The sequence below is a fragment of the Ammospiza nelsoni genome, chromosome 8 (assembly GCF_027579445.1).
Source record: "Ammospiza nelsoni isolate bAmmNel1 chromosome 8, bAmmNel1.pri, whole genome shotgun sequence".
Taxonomy (NCBI): domain Eukaryota; kingdom Metazoa; phylum Chordata; class Aves; order Passeriformes; family Passerellidae; genus Ammospiza; species Ammospiza nelsoni.
Window position 1 is genome coordinate 15,525,346 of NC_080640.1, and position 20,835 is coordinate 15,546,180.

Sequence of the window (20,835 nt, forward strand, 5' to 3'; positions counted from 1 at the left end):
AGTGTTAGAAAAATAGTACATTATTCACTCTGCCAACTGACAGTCTTCAGACAGACATCTCTTCTCTTTGAGTTACATAAACTGCAAAATGTGGGGGAATATTAATAGAAATGGACAACTGAGCTATGAATAGCATAACTTTTCGGTTTTTGTCAATCACATTTAGGCTCGATCGTCTCTTTATTTTACTGGACACTGGGACAACACCTGTAACAAGAAAAGCAGCTGCACAGCAACTTGGGGAAGTAGTGAAACTGCATCCTCATGAACTGAATAATCTCTTATCTAAAGTAAGCATATGTTTTTCCCTAGTACTTGAATGGTGAGAATCAAACTAGTTTAAAGGGATGTGCTTCTGTGGGAAGAAGAAAATGCATTGTGGTCTTGGGTTTTTCAAAAGTAAGAGAATGAAGAAAATTAGGGGCTGCTTCTGTTTAAGGTACTGTTCTGTCAGCTTCTGAAATGATTATGTGAGGTTTCGCTTAGCATTCAGTATTGATATTCAGCATTTGCTGTAAGTTCAGAGCTTGTTCTATAAAGAGAAGCTCTGCTGCCTTACAAAGATTTTTTTCACTTGCCTTTAAAGGTTATTACTTGTGTGATAAAACATTAAAAAAGAGGCTGCATGTCTTTAAAAGGAAATTGGGAAGAGTTTTCCATTAGCTTCAGACTTCAGTCTGACCAAGTCTAGTAAAACCACCAAAAATAGTCCATCTCTGACAGGTGGAGATGGCTCAGTGACCTCAGTTCTGTTCTTATGGAACAGGTGCTGTCACCACAATTGATGCTATCAACAGAGTGGCCAAGGAATCACGAATATCAAACTGCTTTCAGAGAAAGAAATAGTTTTTCCAGATGTGTGACATAGTGATAAATTAGTTTAGAAGAGCATACATTACTTCAAGTGACCCATGTTGTAGCTCTTCTTGGGTTAAATTACTTCAGGGTTTTAAGGTCTGTTAATCAATTTTGAACACTTCCTTATAGAAAAAGACAGCAACAAACCAACCAACCCAAAAAATAAAAACATGTCTCAAGCCTTGTTCAGTACCTGGAGGAAATAAAGTTTCAGTTTAACTGATTGGACTAAATATATCTTGTAAAGTCTTAAAGTCTGTCTCTGACAAGTGTTCTGCTAAGCAGTGAGCAATATAGAGAAGGCTGGTGACATTTCTTGGTTTGTTTTTTTTTGTCCTTTATATTTTTGTTCTGAATGTTTTATTAAGTCATAGCATTAAAGTAATTGTGTTTTAATAGAACATAACAGCTGATGGATTGTTTTGGAAGTACATTTTGAGCAAATACTTATTATTAATCTCTCCTTCAAGGTGTTAGTGTATTTAAGAAGCACGAATTGGGATACTCGTATTGCGGCTGGCCAGGCTGTCGAAGCAATAGTGAAAAATGTACCTGAGTGGAATCCAACTCCAAGATCAAAACAAGGTGCTCCTTAAACTCATTGTGTATAACTCATTGTTTGTCTTATGCAAACCATCTGTGATATGAGCCTTTTCAAGGCATCTGTGTAATTTGGTTTTTTATGAGCATAAACTTCTATTTGCACGTAAGTTGTTTGGAGCAGGGTGCTAATAATGCCAAGGTCAGGGGTTCAGTCTCTATTTGGGCCACTCACTTAAGAGCTGCACTCGATGATCCTTGTGGGTCCCTTCCAACTCAGACTATTCTATGATTCTGTGAAGTAGGACTGTAAGTAAACCTCTTTGGCTTTAGATGCTCCTGACCTTTATTTCTTTCAGAATTCCTGTTCTTGTCCTTTGTACTCTCTTAAAGCTTTTATAAAGAAAAGGAGTAGCTTGTAAAATGGTAATATGTTTAACCAATCAACTTTGTCATGATAGTTTACAGAAACTTTTCTTCTCTGTTCCCTTAATCTGAGCACCTTTCTGAGGAAGGTGAGATGGCAGTTTGCTTGTCTGTTCTGTTTCTTCTCATCTGAAATCATCGTGTTAGGGATGTTAGTTTCCTTAATTGTTGAATTATGGACTAAATGATTTTGTCCAAATCCATTGGTACTGTCTGTGTTCACAGCTTTGTGGTGCAGGTTCCAGAAATTCACCGACTTGTTTAAAACCAGACACATACACACCCTAAAACAGCATCAATGAAACTCACATCTGTTTGAGGTGATCTCATATTTGTTTCACTTGGTGCCTCCCAGTTCTGTTGGCTTTGAATTTGACAAGCAAGTTCTGCATTTTCCTTGTCCATTGTCCTTATTTTTGTAAACCATCATATTTGCTCTCCTCCAGCAACTGCTCTTCATATTGAAGGTTTGCATTCTCTTCAATCTTTCCTCACAAGCTGCTTTGTCTTTTAGGTAACTTTTTTTTCTCTGTGCTTTCTCTTACTTGTGTCCTCCATGAGATGCACAGAACTCCACACAGTCTACCTACATCTCTAGAGTACTGAAATTTACACATAGTGACAAAATGATGTGTTTTGTCCTGCCATCAGTGTCCTTCCTGGTGAGACCCAGTACTTTGTTGTCTGCCCTGGCTTTCACTGCTCAGTAAACAGATGAGTACAGAAAGCTGTCAGAAATGCCTCCAAGATTTTTATTGAATGCTGTGTTGTGTAGGCATGGTTTAGATTATTCATTTTACACCTTGTGTACTTATTTGCCCATTAGTCTGTTTTGAGAGTCCTCCTTGGATTCCTTAGTGCCATTGTGACTTTAGGCTACCCAAAAGAGTTTGGTGTCACCTGTGTGCTTGGAGAAGAGTGCATTAGTGAATGTCTTTTCCATCAATGAAAGGATTGGTGCCCCAGAGGACTCCAGAACTAATTTTTACCTTTCAGTTTGTGAAAGGATGTTCTCCCCAGCTCTGTGCTAAGTTGGTTCTTTTGATGTATTCTTTCATATGAATCTTTGCCAAAAGCTTTTGAATGTATTATGTTCACTGGATGCCCTCTATCCACTTGTGGCAGCTCTTTAAGGACATTGATAATCAGGTTATTAAAAGGTGTTTTTTTCCAGAGCAATTCTCTTTCCCAGTGAGTAATATTTATCCATATGCTTAATCAATTGGTTATAGAATCATAGAATAGTTTGAATTGGAAAAAACCTTAAAGATCATCTAGTTTCAACCTCTTCTACCACAGGTGGGAATTTTGCTACTGTCTACTCTGTATTACCAAGGAGAGAAGTTCATTTCACTTGTCTAGTTCAGGGATTACTTCTAGCATGCCCTTTGTACATGGAAGTTGGGTAACCTGTTAGTCTTAGAGTACAGCACCCTTTTAAATTAATTGTCCAGTTCTGGCACCTCTGCCTATCAGATTGTTAATGAAATTGAAAAGATTATTATGTGCTTAAGAAAAAGGTACTGTTTGAGAAGAGCTCACAGCTGGGCATCAGCAGCCCTTTCTCCCACACCTGTTTAGGCACTCTCTAGCTTCCCAGCTTTGGATGCTTGGCTGGTAGGGACACACAGAAGTGTTGGTGTTTGTGATACTGTTTGTGAGCTGTGTGCAGTTCAAAACTGTAAAACTGTAAGCTGGCCCTGTGTGTACAGAGAAGGCCTGTAGGTCAGTGTCCAAGATTTTAAAAGCTAAATTTATCAAGGGAAAAACATTTTTTTTTTTCTCTTCAGGTACATTTAGTGACCTATTTCAGTTTGTCTTTGTGAAAATGGAGCCTTTATACTTTGAATTAAAATGCTGTATGTCTGCTGATTCTTTGGAGGAGAGATATTATATCTTGTTTTTCCTTAATCTTGTGCCAGAATTTTGGACAAAAATTTCATCATGTTGTCCTTAATATTATTTTTATTTCCTACCTAGAACCAGGCTCAGAAAGTCCCAATGAAGATTCACCTTCCACAGACCGGTTGCGCTTTGACAGGTTTGATATCTGTCGCTTGTTGAAACATGGTGCATCTCTTCTTGGATCTGCTGGGGCAGAATTTGAAGTCCAAGATGATAAATCAGGTATCTAGATTTTACTTGCAGACAAGAAAACTTAGTGATTTGAAAAAGTTTGTTTTGGCAGCATTATGACTCTAGCCACCCATGGATTCTCAGAATGTCAGGAAATAATGGCAGAACCTATTCCCCAATGTGTGGTTTGTATTTTCTTCCTCAAATAACACAGTTTTTTAGGAGGGATGTATTGTTTGTTTAGGTTTTGCCATAGCAAAATAATGTCAGGAAATAATGGCAGAACCTATTCCCCAATGTGTGGTCTGCATTTTCTTCCTCAAGTAACAGAGTTTTTTAGGAGGGATGTATTGTTTGTTTAAGTTTTTGCCATGGCAGTATTACTGTGTATACAGTGGGGAAGAAGGGGTGGAAAACTGAAAGCATCAAAGATTTCTGTAGACATTTTTAGAAGGAGCAGGCACTTCACTGCTTGTTCTTTACCTGAACAGTGTTCCCACATACAGAAGTAGGATGTGGCTTATTGAAAAGCTTGAAGGTTTCAAGTATAGAAAGACTGCATGGAAAATACTGTGATAGGACTGACAAAGTTGGAAGATCAAATACCAGTGCCTGTGTGATGTTTTTTGTTTCAAGTGACTTGTCTAACATTTTTCTGTATTTTTTTTAGCTGAGAGTTGGTTTGTCAGTGTAATGGCACTGAATTATTTTAATCTAAGCTATTTTTTGTTATTACTGTACTTCCCTGTTCTTAGTTCCAGGCCATCTACCAGTTTCTGCACCAAATTAAGTGATGCTTTTGATAAGAATCTGACTGTGTAGCCCTGATTCCTTTGTTCCCTGTGTGTGATGGGTTCTGTGCAGGGTACTCAGAAGATCAGTAGCTCAGCAAGGAGCAGAGCATGTGGCTGCTGAAACTTGAGCAGTGTCCTGTCTCTTCAGGCAGGTTGCTAATTTATTGCTTGCCATCTTTTAAGCTAGATTAATAAAGTGGTGTACAAGTTCCACCTCGTCTAATGAAACCCAACACTTCATTTCATAGAAGCCTGATATTTATTCCAATGTCACATGATTTCATCCTTGAATTTTATGTGAAAATAAATAAGAAATACAATATCAAAAAATAAGAAAATGAAACAAAAATCCTTAGTTGCTGCTTTTTTTATTAATGAGAAAATGTACAGTCTGCTTTCTCTTCTGTGTTCTGTAGCAACTTCCCTTTTCAAGTAAGTAGACAACATAAATGGACATAATGTAACTTAATCTTTAGAATTAGCAGCCTTTGATAATTATTCCTGAGATGATGTTAGAAAGCAAAAATATTTTTTAAAGAATGGAAGTTGCTTGTCTTTGCTTGTCAGTTAAATGCAGTTTAACAAACTTACTAGTATACACAATATTAACTACTAGTTACTACTCAACCTGGTGTACACCCCAGAATTGTATCAATATTGGTCATCTACTTAAAAGTTTGTGCTGGTAATTGAAAAATAAATCCCACCACAACACCAACAAACCAAAACAACAACTCCTTCTGACTGGTTTCTGTACTGTGCATGTGAAGTGAAGTCTGACAGCCCTACCAGCTACGGTTTTGGGTTGCTTGGAGGTTTTATTCTACTTGGGTGCTAAAATCTTGTCTTTTTAATGCAATTGTAGGTGCTCCTGAAGCCTAGGTGTTCTATAGTTAGTGTTGAAACATCAGGCATTCTTGAGGTGGCATCTGTTGATTTCCAAAATGAACCTTGCTCAATCACAGTTGAAGTACTTGTGTAGTTACAGTAGCAGAAGAGGTCTTCCTGGTGTCAATGTGATTTGTCTTAGCAGATTGTATTAGCCAAGTGCAATTGAATCCTGTACATTTTGGCTTTGTTATGTACATTGAGCAAGTCATCAGTAAAATATCCAGTTGGAAATCTGACACATCTTCTTTTAAAATCCCTTTTTAAGGTGAAATTGATCCTAAAGAGAGGATAGCACGACAGAGGAAACTGCTGCAGAAGAAACTTGGCTTAGATATGGGTGCTGCAATTGGAATGAATACTGAGGATCTGTTCAATGATGAAGATTTGGACTATTCTCCTTCTCCAGTTTTACTAGTAAACAAACAACCTGTAGGTAAAACCTTGGGCTATTTGACTGCAAGAAATAATACAGTGGGTTTGCTGTATTTGAGCTTCTGTGGTTACAGTATTTCTGTTTTAAGTAAGATGATTGGCATCTAATGTGGTGTGCTTTGGCTTCCTCAGTTCTTACATCCCGTAGTTGCTTGTTAGTATTATTTCATGTCAAACTGCTGAAATGTTTGAAATGGAGGGTTGGGGAAATTGAGAGCATTGTGGGTTTGAGAATTTTTCAGGACTTCCATCATAAGAAGAATTGACAATGAATGACTTTTCTTTCAGACTCTTCAGGCTGCTGAGTTAATTGACTCAGAATTTCGAGCTGGTATGAGCAATAGACAAAAGAATAAAGCCAAAAGAATGGCTAAGCTATTTGCAAAGCAAAGATCCAGAGATGCAGTGGAAGCTAATGAGAAGAGGTATAATAGTGAACTGGTTTCCTTTTATTTCTGTTAAGCTGGGATTGTGATTTGATTTATCTGTTCAGAAACTTCCTACAGTCTTTGCATCTTAAATCTCTTATGTGCTAATTGTGCTGATGGTGGAAAGTTTGCATGCAGTGCTTGTTCCCAGGAGAGCTTTGTTGAGGACCCAGCTTCAGAGGCATCTTGACATAATGGGATGCTACAGCTGAAATGTGTGGTTATTAAATATGGCTTGAGAATAATGCATGAAAACAGGGGATTCTAAGAAAATGAGCAACTGAAAATTTAGGATACAGTTTTCTGATGTGTGCTGTGTTCTTCACTGTAGTTTATAGTGGCACATTATTGTATCTACTGTGTTCATAATGAATGATGAACAAAATTCTTGATCTTATTTAGGAATTGCTGGGTTTCTTGGATAAATCTGAGACAGATTGTGAATTTGGGACAGCGTTCTACTGTCTCCTCACTGCATTTTTTTGTTTTACATATAAACTCAGCTAACTTGCATATTTCACAGTGCTAAGCCTCCTTGTTTTGTATTCTTGCCATACTTTATTGTATCTGAAGACATCAGTTGTAGATGTAATTACTTGCCTTAAAGCATACCTTGAGTTCATAAACATGTATTTGCTCCTTCTCAGCAATGATAGCACTGATGGGGAGCCAGAAGAAAAAAGAAGAAAAGTTGCAAATGTTGTCATCAACCAGCCTGCCACAGACTCAAAAACATTGGTAGAAAATGCTCAGGAAGAGGTATGATATATTGTTCTGCTGTTAGCAGGAGAGATCATTCAGTTTTTCAGCAAAGTAATTTGAAACAAAATTCCTTCATGTGCCCAAATTCTTTAGTCCATTTAGCATTCAGGCAAGTGGAATGAAGAATGTCATGGCCAGCTTACTTTTAACATAATGAAGCAAGTGAGCTTCTAACTGTTACAGCATTGAGGAAGAAAACACATTTAATCCTTTGGTAGCAGTTTGTGACCCAAATTAACATGAGTAGGTGGCTACAGGTGTCAGACCTGGGTATTAAACTGGAAAACTGTGCTAAACACTACATGGTAGGATTACAGTGAGCCACAAATAATTTGATCTAAATGCTTATTTAATCTTTATTTAATCTTTGCTGTACTTTAATTAGGCTTAATTTAGAATTAGATTCTATCTTTAATAGTTGAAGATTAAAACAATTACCTTAGTCTTGGAAAAAACTTTTTATTTGTTTCAACAGACTGAAAAGCTAAAAATTAAGAAATGCTAAACCAGAATATAAATGATGCATAGAAGTTTATTTGAGAAGACTTTATCTAGAGAAGTCTGTATCCTACAAAAATAGCTTTCCAGACATAGTTCAGTAATTAAAATTTTATTTGCATAAAAAATGGTTGGAAAATTAATCTGAAGTATTAATAACTACAGGCTGAATAGCTGCTGGTTTTTAAATGTCTTCCAGTTGCTCTGTGTATGTGATGATGTGAACTTACTAATGGGATAAAAATTTCTTTCCACAGTCATGACAGTTTCCTTGTAAAAAATTTCGAGATAGTGGATATCCTTTGGTTTTCAAAAAGTAGAATGTGTTTGGAAAAGGGTGCTGTTTATTGCTGGATTCATTGACCCAATTTCATTAATGTAGTGTGTTTTCAAACTGAGACTTACCTGTTATGCTCTTTGAAGGCAAACTTCATAAATTTAAAGGATCACTGGGTAGAATAAGAAACTCTGCTTAATTTTCTTCTTTAGCATGGTTTCTAAAGGAAAGGTGAATTCCAAAGCATCAAAATTAAATCCCGTAGAGAAGAGGTTACACTGTTAACAGAAACTTCATGAACTTCTTAAGAGATCCAGTGCTAATCAGTGAAGTTTCTGAGCTGGGGAGGAAGATTGTTTTTTCAGTTCTGTCCAGTAATGATAAAAAGTACTTATGCTTTTGGAGTTTTTTGTATGCCATTGAAGTATGCACAGACAACAATATAAGAAGTGTTTGTTCATGATTCCTCTCTTTTTCAATCTCATACTTAATAATTTTTTTATGGATTTAGACAAATGAATGGCCTCTGGAAAGCTTTTGTGAAGAGGTGTGCAATGATCTCTTTAACCCTTCTTGGGAGGTAAGACACTTGGACAATTTAAGGTGGAGCTAATGGTTTTTTAAAAAGGGCTTTAACAGAAATGCAAATGTTGTATGTGTAGAACTTGAGAGAATTTTGCCAGATATCAACATTTAAATCATTTATGCATACAGATTACATAGCCAAGACAAATTTGCTTCTAGCAAACTTAAGTGTTTTTTAGACTCATTTAAAGGGGAATGAAAAATGTGTAATGTATACTTGTGGAGAATGAGAAAGATATGAAAAGTAATCATTATATAAGTGAGAATTATGGGAGTGTTGAAATTCAAGCAAAATAAAATCACATCAATCTATGGTTAAAAGACAAAGCAATTAAACTTGGGTTCATCAAGACTTTAAGGAATATTATGTGAGTGTTGCTGGCAACAGTAGTATGTTTGTCTAATGCTATGCTAGTAGCAAAGGAAGGGGAATCAATCCTTTAATAACTACAAAAGCTATATGTTTGGTTGCTTAGACAATTTATTTTCAAGATTCAAAATGGTTCTACTCACCTTTTTATTCAGTCCTTATACAATTGTCCACAAACTTTGGTAGAAATTTCAGGTAAAAATATGAAGTAGCTGATAATGATCTAACAACTTGTGCAGAAGGTGGACATAACTGTTGTCAACTAACTTCATTTTCTTGAGTTGATCTTGTGAAGGGTTAAATATTAACAGCAACTCTAACATCCTTATGTGTATCTGTAGCACAGTCTCGGTGATGTCAGTATGGGCAGAGCCAGCTTGCTCTCAAACTTGGAAACAGAGATAGATCATATGCAGCCAGCACAATTATTTTGGTCCCAGAAAAAGAATCATTATATTTGTGTGGCACATCACTGCACCTGAGCTAAAAAGCCTCACCTTATTTGAAAGCAGGCTGTTTGCAGTTGAAGGCCAGGTCCACTTGTCTTCTGGTATGTAGATGTTCTCATAGCTTTCTTAGTACATTTGATATAAGGCACCTGTATCTTAACAGGGGAGGTAGATCAATACAGAATCATTATTTCAGTATGTTCTGGGTGAAAAACAGGCTAACCTGCCTCAAAATGTATGTTTAAAGTGGCTCTTTGGCAGCATCTTGCAATGTCTAGAGGTCACCTGAGTGACTACTTCAGACTGCTTGCCACGCTCACAGGCAGCTGAAGTCAGGCAGGATGAATCCTACTACTGCTATTGCCTTTATACATTTGTGTCTTGCTGGTTTGTATTTGCAGAAGCTAGACATCAGCTATCAAAGTCTCCTTCTTTTGACTTTTAAAAGCTAGCCCATGATCTGTCTTGGATTTATGACCAGTTAGGATTTTAAGACTGGACTCTGTTTTTTTATTGGCTTGCTTATAGCTTTAACCAGCAGGCACTGAGCTGTACATAGGGGTCATATATGTTTGCATTTCATGTAAGATGTTCTGGTGAAGGGAGGAGCTACCAAGTACTCAGTTCTAGTTGTTACTGCCATGAAATGAAATGCAATCATTTTCTGCTAGCAACAAACATGTATCTGAGCTGTTCTTAAAAAAAAGTGTTTATTCTCTTCTAACTTATGTAATGGCCTCTCAATGAGAGCCTAGTTCAAAACTCTGCTTTTGCAGCTTTGCATATCTCTTGAGTGAGCTTTCCTTCACTCAGCAGAAGGAAAGCCAATTGCTAGTCCAGCTAGGTATCAGAAATCCCAGAAACAGGTGTGTCTTTAGCACATCTTTCTACTGGTCTTTTCTTACTTCCAGAACTCTTCCTAGTGTGTTCAACTGTTCAAGTTTGGTGAGAGCATGCATGTGCCTATAATTTGCTTTCCCATATTGCTTGGGAAATGTTATGCAGAATAGTAATTCCCAGAAATTTGTTTTGCAGACTCCAGAATACTCAGTGAGGATCCAAACTCTGTTTAAGCAATACAGAGAGTGATAGAAAATATTAAACATGAAGTGCTTGAAACTATAATAATATGTATTTGCTTTAGCTTATAAACTTAATAAAAACAGTAATATCTTCAAACTTCTCTTTGACAACTAGTGCCACTATGGCACTAGTTTTCAAAAGTAAATGAATGTAGGCTATGTTGCTGCAGATGTCATAATGTGTTAGAAAATAGAAGCAGTTCTTAATTGCTTCTGTTCATAAGCTGGCAAATACCTGGGGTAAAGAAGTTTGGTTTTTGGACAGGTGAATATTTTAATAGGTGGTTTGATTTTAAAATTGCCACAAGTCTAAGTAGTGCTAGTTCTGCAGCTCTTGAAACATCTCTGTTAAGAATACAGTAGTATTATTTCAATTTTCCAGCATGGGTTTTGTCTTCTGTCCCCTAATATTTTATTTATTGACTTTTTGCTTCTCTTTCTTAGGTTCGACATGGTGCAGGTACTGGACTGAGAGAGATACTTAAAGCTCATGGTAAAAGTGGTGGTAAAATGGGAGATAGCTCTTTAGAGGAGGTAAGTTTCCAGTCATGTAGACTTAATATTTTACTTAAATGAAGCTTAGAAAAGAGACTTCTTAAATTACTTTGCAATAGGTGTGTGATATGGGGGAATAATATCAAGACTTCTCTGTTCAGAATCATCTGTATGACATCACTGTGTGCACTGACAAAACATTGTTTGTTTTTAAAAGGCTTTTGCAGAACCCAGTACTACTGTATAATTAGCCATTAATATGTTGGTTGCATATAAAGTTATTAAACATTAGCTTCCATATTAGAATATACTGTTTTCAAGTCCTGGTAAGACTGTACTGAAACAAAATTGGCAAGTTAATTGTGTTACTCTGGTAGTGTCTCAGACCATTTAACTCTCCTTGCTTAAATAGGAAGAGGACTCTATCAACTGGCTCTCTTTATTATGAGAAAAAGAATTAAATTAGTCTTCTTAAAAGGACAATAATTTTTTAAAAATATCCTGACAATAATAGCTTGTTTATTAATAGTGAATTTCATCCAGATTCCTACTGACTCTCTTGCTGTAGAAGCAGCTGGAAGAACTTGTGGCTTAGAGAGTTGAAGAATGAGGTCTAAATCAGTGTACTTCAGCATACTTTGTAAATAGTGAGAGCAAAAACTTCTCCCTCCTTGCTTCCCTGTAGAGTAGTATTTGTTCCATGGAGATGGCTGGGTGGGTAATAATAACACAATCTGCAATAATAAAATACTTTAAACCATTTCTTAACTATTTATGGAAAGTGTGTGTACTCCAGCTAGCTTCAAAACCTGCTATGTATGCCCTCCTCACTGGCAGAGCCTGAGACATTCAGAAGTCTCTGACTTAGGTCAGCATAATGTAGCAGCAACCAAAACTTCAGTGTGGTGTCACCATTATTCTTACACTGACTCCAGAACACAGCACTGTACCAGCTATTGAGAAAAAACCCAACTCTGTCCCAGCTGAAAGCAGGACACTAGCCTTTGATAAAAGTACTGTTTTTAGAGAAGAAAACATCCAGGTTATGATGTTAATAATAATTGAGTCAATGTGAGCATTAGTTGTCATGTCTTTTACAGATTTTAGCTAAAGTAAGCGTATCAGAAATGCTTTATGAGTAAGTGTAGTCAAGGTGTTAAACTTTTCTCTTCTTACAGATGATTCAGCAGCATCAGGAGTGGCTAGAAGACTTGGTTATTAGACTTCTTTGTGTGTTTGCACTAGACAGATTTGGAGACTTTGTTTCAGATGAAGTAAGTTTAAGTTACCTTTGCATGAACAGGTAGATCAGCAGGCTTCTGCAGGAGATAACACTGCAGCAGCTTAGCTGTGCCTTGTGTAGTGCTGCTGCATGTGCCTGTTAGAACTGCTCAGAGATGCTTATTAAAAGGTAGCTGATACATGAACTTCACCTTGTTTGTACAGCAGTTTGGTCATCTCTCTTAAAGTCAAATTTCATACAGAAGTATCTGTTTTATCGTTTACTTTTTCCTAGGTAGTGGCACCAGTACGTGAGACTTGTGCTCAGACTTTGGGAGTAGTATTGAAACACATGAATGAAACTGGTGTTCATAAAACTGTGGATGTTCTCCTGAAGCTGCTTACACAGGAGCAGTGGGAAGTGAGACACGGTGGTCTCCTAGGAATAAAGTATGCTTTGGCAGTACGTCAGGTAATAACCCTCATGACAAATTGTAGAGAGCTTGGGATCAAACATCTCTGCTCTAAGTAGAGGATGTGGATGAACAGTAGCTAAGTGTGATAAAGCAAGATTGCTTGCAGTGCAGTCCTGTGGGTTGAGATGTGTGACTGCACTTCTATATCCATGCTGCAAGTATATAGTGCAAGCTGTGCTTGCAGAAAACATTAGAAATAGAGATATGCCTGCCTGGTCTTGGTGGTATTCTCATATGCAGGTAAGAGAGCAGAGTCTTACAGGAAGGTTAGACTGTCTGTGGTATTATTCTGTAGACACTGAGCTTTGTTTATACCAAAACTGAGCTGATTTACAGTTCATTAAATTTATAACCTATGTTTGATTTCATGAATGGTAACTTAAAAATACTTAGATTACGATGTTGGACCTGTACCATCCCTTTGAAACAGGTTCATTCCCACACACAGAATGCATCTTAGTTGATTGTATCATTATAAGCTTTTTTGGTTTAAAAATGCTTTTGATCTTTTTGGCAGGACATGATCAACACTTTATTGCCTAAAGTGTTGCCTGCAATAATTGAAGGTCTGCAAGATCTGGATGATGATGTCCGAGCTGTTGCTGCAGCATCTTTAGTACCAGTAGTGGAAAGCCTGGTCCAGCTTCAGTCTCAGAAGGTGACTGAACTGTTTTAAGTTCACTTTTGGTCTAAGTAAAGAAAATAATACTTAGAGGCAGCACTGGTTTTGTTGTTGTTTTTTTTTTAATGATAAACCTCCTCTGCTTATTTGTGTAGGTGCCTTTTATTCTTAATACCTTGTGGGATGCACTTCTGGAGTTGGATGACTTGACAGCTTCCACAAACAGTATCATGATCCTTCTTTCATCCCTTCTGACTTACCCTCAGGTCCGCAAATGCAGGTAACTTTTCAATTAGTTTTTCTTCATTATTACAGGTCTGAGTGTCCACTTACTGTCAAATTGGAATTACCAGTTTTTTTCAAATCATGTACCAAGGAGATGATTAATGTAACTCAATATTCTGCTCTGGTTTTTCCATGAAGTGAAGGTTACGATAGTGCTTCTATTTTGATGACATTAGTGAAATGCAACAAAGGAATTAAGAAGTGTACTAGACATGGTTTATATGTGGCTTTCCCCCCCTCCTTCTGTCTCTGTCCATTTATCTTGGTTGTTTTAGTAAATGATATTTGCTTCACTCACATGGTGGTCCTGCCCACAAACATCTTGTTTTTTAACAAGGAACAGACAAAACTCCACACGAGACCAAACTGTTTATTGCAACACATTCATGAGCCTGTAGAACTTTACTATTGGAACAGTTCTGAAATAAGCTACAAACATAAATTCACATCAGTAGTACAACCAGTAATTCTGTGACTAGTTGATGATGCTGCCTAGTTGCTATCTCTTTGGGACTCTTAACATACTAAGATGCAGTTCCTTTAGTTTGTCAATTTTTCATAGTACATATGGTAAACTCACAGTATCTGCACTTAAGGTAGATACTATACACATTTGGTTTTTCTCATCCTGTATGATTAGCACTGCTGAAGCTGATGGTTGCCCAAATCTAAAATAAGGAATGAAGTTTTGTTACTAATGTAGTCTTAAATTCAGCATGTACTACTTGAATCAGCTGGGATGCCAGTTGCATCAGTTGATATGCCAGTTCTTGCAAAAAAAGATGCAAGCTTGTTTTAAATTATTGGTAAAGTCATAACTGCCCAACAGCAACTGCAGAACAGAAACAGCTCCTCCTTTTTTCTAAACAGTTGAAAAAAGCCTTAAGTATAATCTGGGGGGAAAATGTAAAAATACGTGCTTAAATTGACTAGTTCTCCATACCAGTTTTACAAACCCAAATCAGTATTTTCCTGAAAAAGGATACCAACTTGAACTATTTTAAATGTGTAAGCTGTAGTAATTTAATCCTTCACTTAAAATCCCCAAGTATATTAAATACTTTCTTTTCTTAAAGAAAGTATTTTCTTTTCTTCTTTTGGATAAAATGAGAATAAACAAAATGAACTTAGCTCTGTGTGTATGTATGTTTTTATCCCTGACACTGCCTCTACCTCTCCCTCTCCTGTAGTATTCAGCAATCCCTGACAGTTTTGGTCCCACGTGTGTGGCCGTTCTTGCACCACACAATATCTTCTGTGCGAAAAGCAGCACTGGAAACATTATTCACATTGTTGTCTACCCAAGACCAGGTAAGAATTAGAGTTATTAATGTCTTACTGTTATGCATATTGGAATATACTTGGTCATATGATTTCCTTGTTTCAGAGTTCATCAACATGGCTGACTCCAATTCTGCAAGACATGTTGAGGCACATATTTCAGTTTTGTATCTTAGAAAGCAACCAAGAAATTCTGGATCTTATTCACAAGGTATTTGCAAGATTTCTCCTGGATATAGTGCTTGTGTATCCCACTCTTTCAAATCCTCTGTACTTTTGTGCAGATGAATAGTGTGCTAATGTTAAATACTTCAATGCTTTACTGTAGAGTGGATGAGAGAGTTCCTGCAGTTTCTCAGGATGTGTATGATCTTATGTAGACCATGTACAAATTTTTCATTATTCCTATTGTGATTCTTTCCCAAGGTGTGGCTGGAACTGTTAAACAAGGCATCTGTACAGTATGTTGTTGCAGCTGCTTGTCCATGGATGGGAGCCTGGCTCTGCTTAATGATGCAGCCATCTCATTTGCCCATTGACTTAAACATGTTGCTAGAAGTAAAAACCAGGTCCAAAGTAAGTGAAATGTGGTCTCACTGACTGTTCTGAGGAAAGTAAGAAATTGCTTAGCTGCATATAAAACACGTTCTAAGGGTGTTAGAGGGGAGTGGTGGTGCCTTAGTTCTAAATGTAAACTGTCTTACAAGTCTCAGTTCTGTAGAGCAGAAGGTTTCTTGTCAGGTTATCCATGAAGAATTAAGTTCTGCTGTGTAGTGGTCTCTGTGTAGAGATACTCAAGAAGTCCTTATTTGCATGGCTCTAGAGCCATCTGTTTGTAGGACTGAGTTAAATCCAGAAACATTGTGTTGTTTCTGAAAAGATGCTGAGAGAGGTTTCCTTTTTCCTCTGTGTGTTTATCAGCTGTATGTCAAGTATTAGCCTTAATGTTACACTGAAGGAATGTAGCATACATTTAACTGGACTACAGAATGATGACTACAGAGATGATTTCCAAGTATTGACTGCTTTAAGAAATCTGTTACCCAAGAAGTGTTCTGTCTTAGTCCAACTTTTTCATGATGTGGTGATTATTTGTACTGTTATGGAATATGAATTTATCTTTTCATTACAAACACCCTTTCAGCCTTTCCTTTATTCCACAGGAAAAAGCAGGTGCTAAACTGCGTCAAGGGCAAGCCCAGAACAAGGAAGTGATTCAGGAATACATTGCTGGGGCAGACAGCATTGCAGAAGATCCAGCAACCAGGGACTACGTTGTCATGCGTGCTCGGATGATGGCAGCAAAGTCAGTTTACTGGAAATATGAAAAAAATACTTAAAAGCAATGTATTTTTTCATAAAATATTGTGGTTTTGTTAAAATCTAATTATCATTTTTGCATCTTCACGTTGAATCATTGATTGCAGAGTAATTATGACATTGAAGTGACTGTTCTTTTTCATCTTGTCAGGTTGCTGGGAGCACTTTGTTGCTGCATTTGTGACCCAGGTGTAAATACTGTTACCCAAGAAATAAAACCAGCTGAATCATTAGCTCAGCTACTGCTCTTCCACTTGAATTCTAAATCTGCCTTGCAGAGGATTAGTGTTGCGTTAGTAATCTGTGAGTGGGCAGCCTTGCAAAAGGTAGGATGTTTCTGCAGCAAAAATATATTTTACTTACTATCTCAATCCACTGCTTGTTGTGTGGTACTTAGCTTGAAATAAGATTTCAGTAGGTAAGCTAAAATGGTGTTTATACATCTAAATACCAAAATCTTGATCGTTAGACAGTGGAGGAATACAGGACTCAGTAGATAAATGCCAGCTGTCAGAACTATGAATCAGTAAATATGCTTACATTTTTTCTACAAGTAAATCTATTCTCAAGATGCCTTTATCTAAAGTCAGTGATTCCTTTTAAGATGACTGTCTTTTATCTGCTCACTATAATTTCTAGTGGCAGACTTTTTGTTCCTAATCCTTTATCTTTAATATTCTGGTTTATGAATGTTAATAGTCCCTCTGGAATCTGGATTTTTGTAGCTAGATTGAGCTGCCCAAGACTGAACAAAGAAACTGTGATTATTCAGAAATGCAAATTGTGTTTTTCTGTTACAGGAGTGTACAACTGTGGCTATTTGTGTTCAACCTCGTTTACTTGGGGTCCTTTCTGAACATCTCTATTATGATGAAATTGCTGTTCCTTTTACGCGGATGCAAAACGAATGTAAACAACTCATCTCATTGCTAGCTGATTCTCACATTGACATTGGAAACAGAGTGAACTGCAGTGTATTTACAATAGATCAAGCTAATGAGCTGGTAAGTAGAGGCATGCCTGCCTTTCCTCCCAATCTGTCTTGTCTTGAAATACACCTTCAGCATAATTATTACATAGACAGTAACTTGCAGAAATAATATGGTGACCTTTGCATATCTCATGAAAAAAAAATCTGTAAAGATTCTTACTGTTTCCCCTGAGGTGTGTTTACAGTCTGACAAAAATAGAGTGCAATGCAAGGTACGTAGTTAATGGGAAAATAAAACTGAGTGTTCTGATCCTGGGTGTGGATTCACTATTGAAATCTACACACAAGTAAACAAAGCAGGCTTCAAAGCCATTGTCATAAGACTTGTAAATAGACTATCTAAATTCTAGACCTTCTCCCCCACCTTGCCCCTGACCTTTTAATCTGCTTTTAATCTTTTTCCAGTGAAAGATTTAGGCAACAATAGTCAACCACTTATGAGTGGGTAAGGATATGGAAGGTTCTGCAACTACTTAGCTGTGCTTCTTTCTTAGATTTTTATCCCAGTCTCTTTCCTCAAAAGACAGTCAGCTGAGGAGCAATTTGTTCATGTACAGGACCTTGCGCATCCGTTCTGGATTGTTGTAGTCACATTCTACTTTGCTAATCTGTCACATGCTTAAATATTTCCAGAATATCTGGGTAGAACTGGTATGGGATATAGAACAATCTAAATTTGCAGGAGCACATAAACTGGTCTTGTAGCTTTAGGAATCTAGACTTTAAATGTCTGTGATGTACCTGATTTTCTCTTTGATCTGCAGTTCAGGTTTCCCAGCAATACATTTTGGAGCATTTCCTGTTATTTACTGGGAAATGGAGATGGTGATATGTGGTCAAGTGACTCATGTTGTGCCATGAGGATATCATGTTTTACAGTCAATGAAGCAGATTTGTAATTCTTTCTTTTCCTTTCTCTTAGGTTACTTCTGTTTTCAATGAGGTGACATCATCCTTTACTTTGAATCCTAAAGTTCTGCAGCAGTTGGACAGTAAAAGGCAACAAGTCCAAATGACTGTTACAGAAACAAATCAGGAATGGCAGGTGTTGCATCTGCGAGTCCATACCTTTGCTGCATGTGCAGTTGTGAACTTGCAGCAACTTCCAGAAAAACTAAATCCTGTTATAAAACCCTTAATGGAAGCTATCAAAAAAGAAGAGAATACACTCATACAAAACTATGTGGCTTCATGCATAGCAAAGTTACTTCAGCAGTGTACAACCAGGTCTCCTTGTCCCAACTCAAAGATTATAAAAAATCTTTGCAATTCCCTGTGTGTGGATCCACATCTGACCCCACTGGCAGCATGTCCTGCACAGCCTCAGAGTAGCCATGAAAACTCAAAAGGTAGGACATCTAAGACTACCAGGATTCTTAGTATGTCTGTGCTTATTTCTGAGCTGATGAAATGAATATTTGAATGAGGCTTCTTTTCACTGATTTTTAAAATGCCAGGATCTGAGTATTTATTAATAATTATTTCATTTAGATATTTTAAACTGTGTGCAACTAATGTGCATTGTTTTATATCTACATATCTATATATATGTATAAAATGCTATAATTCCAATTTCCATGTATGGACTGTTGTTTAGTTAATATCTAGTTCTGATGCCATTTCACTTACAGATGTTAATGAGTAAAAATGGAAATTAAAGCCTGTCAAAAATGTGTGGCTTGTGTTACATTCCATGGGCTAATCATAAGATAAAAAGATGAGGACAGTGTTCAAAATTAATAAAATAATCCTGTGCATGCAATGGTCATGAATTTTTTTAAATGGCTGTCCATTATTGAAAGTGTATGGATTGAATGAACCCAGATTAACCCAATTAAGATCGTAATACTCTCAAACATTCTAACCTTCTTTAAGATTTGACCATTGTACATTTTACTCTTTCTTAATGAATGTGTCCTCCTTTATCTCAGAGTAGAATAACATTCACATCTGATTGAAAATGAAGCTCTCTAGTATAAATGGAAACACTCACAAATGCAGACGTACTGATGACATCTTTTATTGTACCATGACAGAAGTATTAAACTGTTTTAAAGGACACAGAACATAAATTGATTGGAACTTTAGAACATAATGTGTTCACAGGTAACATACATGTTACCTGTGCCTCTTCCTGAATGATAATTTCTGGCAGTTTGCACACTTAACTTCTCATCCAGAGTCTGTAGTGTGGTCCTAGCACAGTAGCTGTTTGTACTGAAGCTCCATCGTCCTCAAGAGTGGAAAAAATTAGGGTTTTTTTAAAGCACAATCAGCAGATGACTTGTAGGTAGCTCTCACTTCCCCCTATGTGTTAAACTACAGCTTAAAGTGTTGTCAGCTGTTCTCCCTTTTCTTTTAGGTCCCAACTCTGATAAAGATGGGATGCAGCACACAGTTACTAAGCACAGGGGAATAATTACACTGTACAGACATCAGAAAGCTGCTTTTGCCATCACAAGTCGGCGAGGTCCTACGCCAAAAGCTCCAAAAGCCCCTATTGCAGATCTCCCCACAGGCAGCAGTGGAAGCATTCCTACAGAACTTGATGAGGTACATTTCTACAGCTTGAATTTGCAACTTCACATCCACCCCTCCTTTCCATTACTTTGAATTCACTGGAGTTGATACCTTTGTAGTAGGGTGGCAGGGGTTTTGCACCACAAAACAGGAAGTTTTGTGATTGCAAGCAGCTTATGTTTGATGTTTTAAATGTTTGTCATTAAGAAAATTAACTCCTGAGATGTTGTATTTACTGTAGAATATGAATATCAACATAAGTTCATGGAGATGGATTTCCACAGTGGGTGGAACAAACACAAGATGACATGAGCTGTGACCTGGCCATGTTAGTGTTGGTCCATCTCAATGCCTGGTGGATGCTCCTGAAGCATTAAAACCAGCAATTGAAATATGGTTGTAAAACAGCATGTCTGTGCGACTTCCATACTTGGTGTCCTAAACTCTTCCCTTTTGTTAATTTCAAACTTCAGCATGTTTTAATGAGGTTCTAGGCAGGATTGTGAACTCCTAAACAGTGTTGTGGATTTTATTCTTAATAATTAATGTTTTCTATTAATTCTGCTTGCCAGAGAGAGCAAGAGAGAGGGATAAATAACAAATCAAGTATTTTAAGTTTTCTAGTAAGTACTGTTCTTGGTATCACTGTATTGGCCATATCTGAGGTTCTGGAACCAGAACCACTTGGAAACATCTTGTTGAAATGGACCGGTACCATCAAAGACCAAATCTCAGATTTATAGACTTTAAATAATTGGCTGTGAAAGAATTTTTGTTTTTTACACATGTATAAAGAATAAAGGAATTAACTCAGGAAAAAATCTGTTGGTGAATGTGTTGTAGGTAGGTATAAACACAATCAGAATTGAATGCCTATGTAATGAGAGGTCACCCTTGACAATAATTGTTATTAAATGTATCTAACCTTTGAATTGTTTCATTCTAGGCTCAGAAACCTTATGTTGTACAGAGAAGAGGAGCTGAATTTGCCTTATCTACTATAGCTAAACATTTTGGTGCTGAAATGGCAACGGGATTGCCACATCTCTGGGATGCTATGGTTGGTTCGTTAAGGAACAACATTCACATAAATAATTTTGGTAATTGCGCTTCTGATTTAAGCTGGGGAAGGGTGGCAGGCTGGAGTCAGTATGTC

The 20,835-nt window shown here is 37.1% G+C and overlaps 1 protein-coding gene across 4 annotated transcripts in view; it reads left to right on the forward strand.

Annotated features, from left to right (window-relative positions):
- BTAF1 (B-TFIID TATA-box binding protein associated factor 1) overlaps positions 1-20,835 on the forward strand; it is a 44,272-nt gene that overhangs the window by 11,394 nt on the left and 12,043 nt on the right. For 3 of the 4 annotated variants that reach the window (XM_059477607.1, XM_059477604.1, XM_059477606.1), the window contains exons 2-22: positions 167-290; positions 1,329-1,443; positions 3,805-3,951; positions 5,851-6,014; positions 6,306-6,442; positions 7,093-7,204; positions 8,494-8,562; positions 10,913-11,002; positions 12,142-12,237; positions 12,480-12,656; positions 13,178-13,318; positions 13,438-13,562; positions 14,758-14,878; positions 14,955-15,059; positions 15,275-15,424; positions 16,012-16,154; positions 16,320-16,494; positions 16,969-17,172; positions 18,082-18,508; positions 19,522-19,712; positions 20,626-20,779. In XM_059477607.1, the coding sequence (XP_059333590.1) occupies positions 5,919-6,014; positions 6,306-6,442; positions 7,093-7,204; positions 8,494-8,562; positions 10,913-11,002; positions 12,142-12,237; positions 12,480-12,656; positions 13,178-13,318; positions 13,438-13,562; positions 14,758-14,878; positions 14,955-15,059; positions 15,275-15,424; positions 16,012-16,154; positions 16,320-16,494; positions 16,969-17,172; positions 18,082-18,508; positions 19,522-19,712; positions 20,626-20,779 (2,713 nt within the window). In that variant the 5' untranslated portion in view covers positions 167-290; positions 1,329-1,443; positions 3,805-3,951; positions 5,851-5,918. Of the gene's footprint in view, positions 1-166; positions 291-1,328; positions 1,444-3,804; positions 3,952-5,850; positions 6,015-6,305; positions 6,443-7,092; positions 7,205-8,493; positions 8,563-10,912; positions 11,003-12,141; positions 12,238-12,479; positions 12,657-13,177; positions 13,319-13,437; positions 13,563-14,757; positions 14,879-14,954; positions 15,060-15,274; positions 15,425-16,011; positions 16,155-16,319; positions 16,495-16,968; positions 17,173-18,081; positions 18,509-19,500; positions 19,713-20,625; positions 20,780-20,835 lie in introns of all 4 variants that reach the window. The other variant, XM_059477605.1, reaches the window with a different exon arrangement.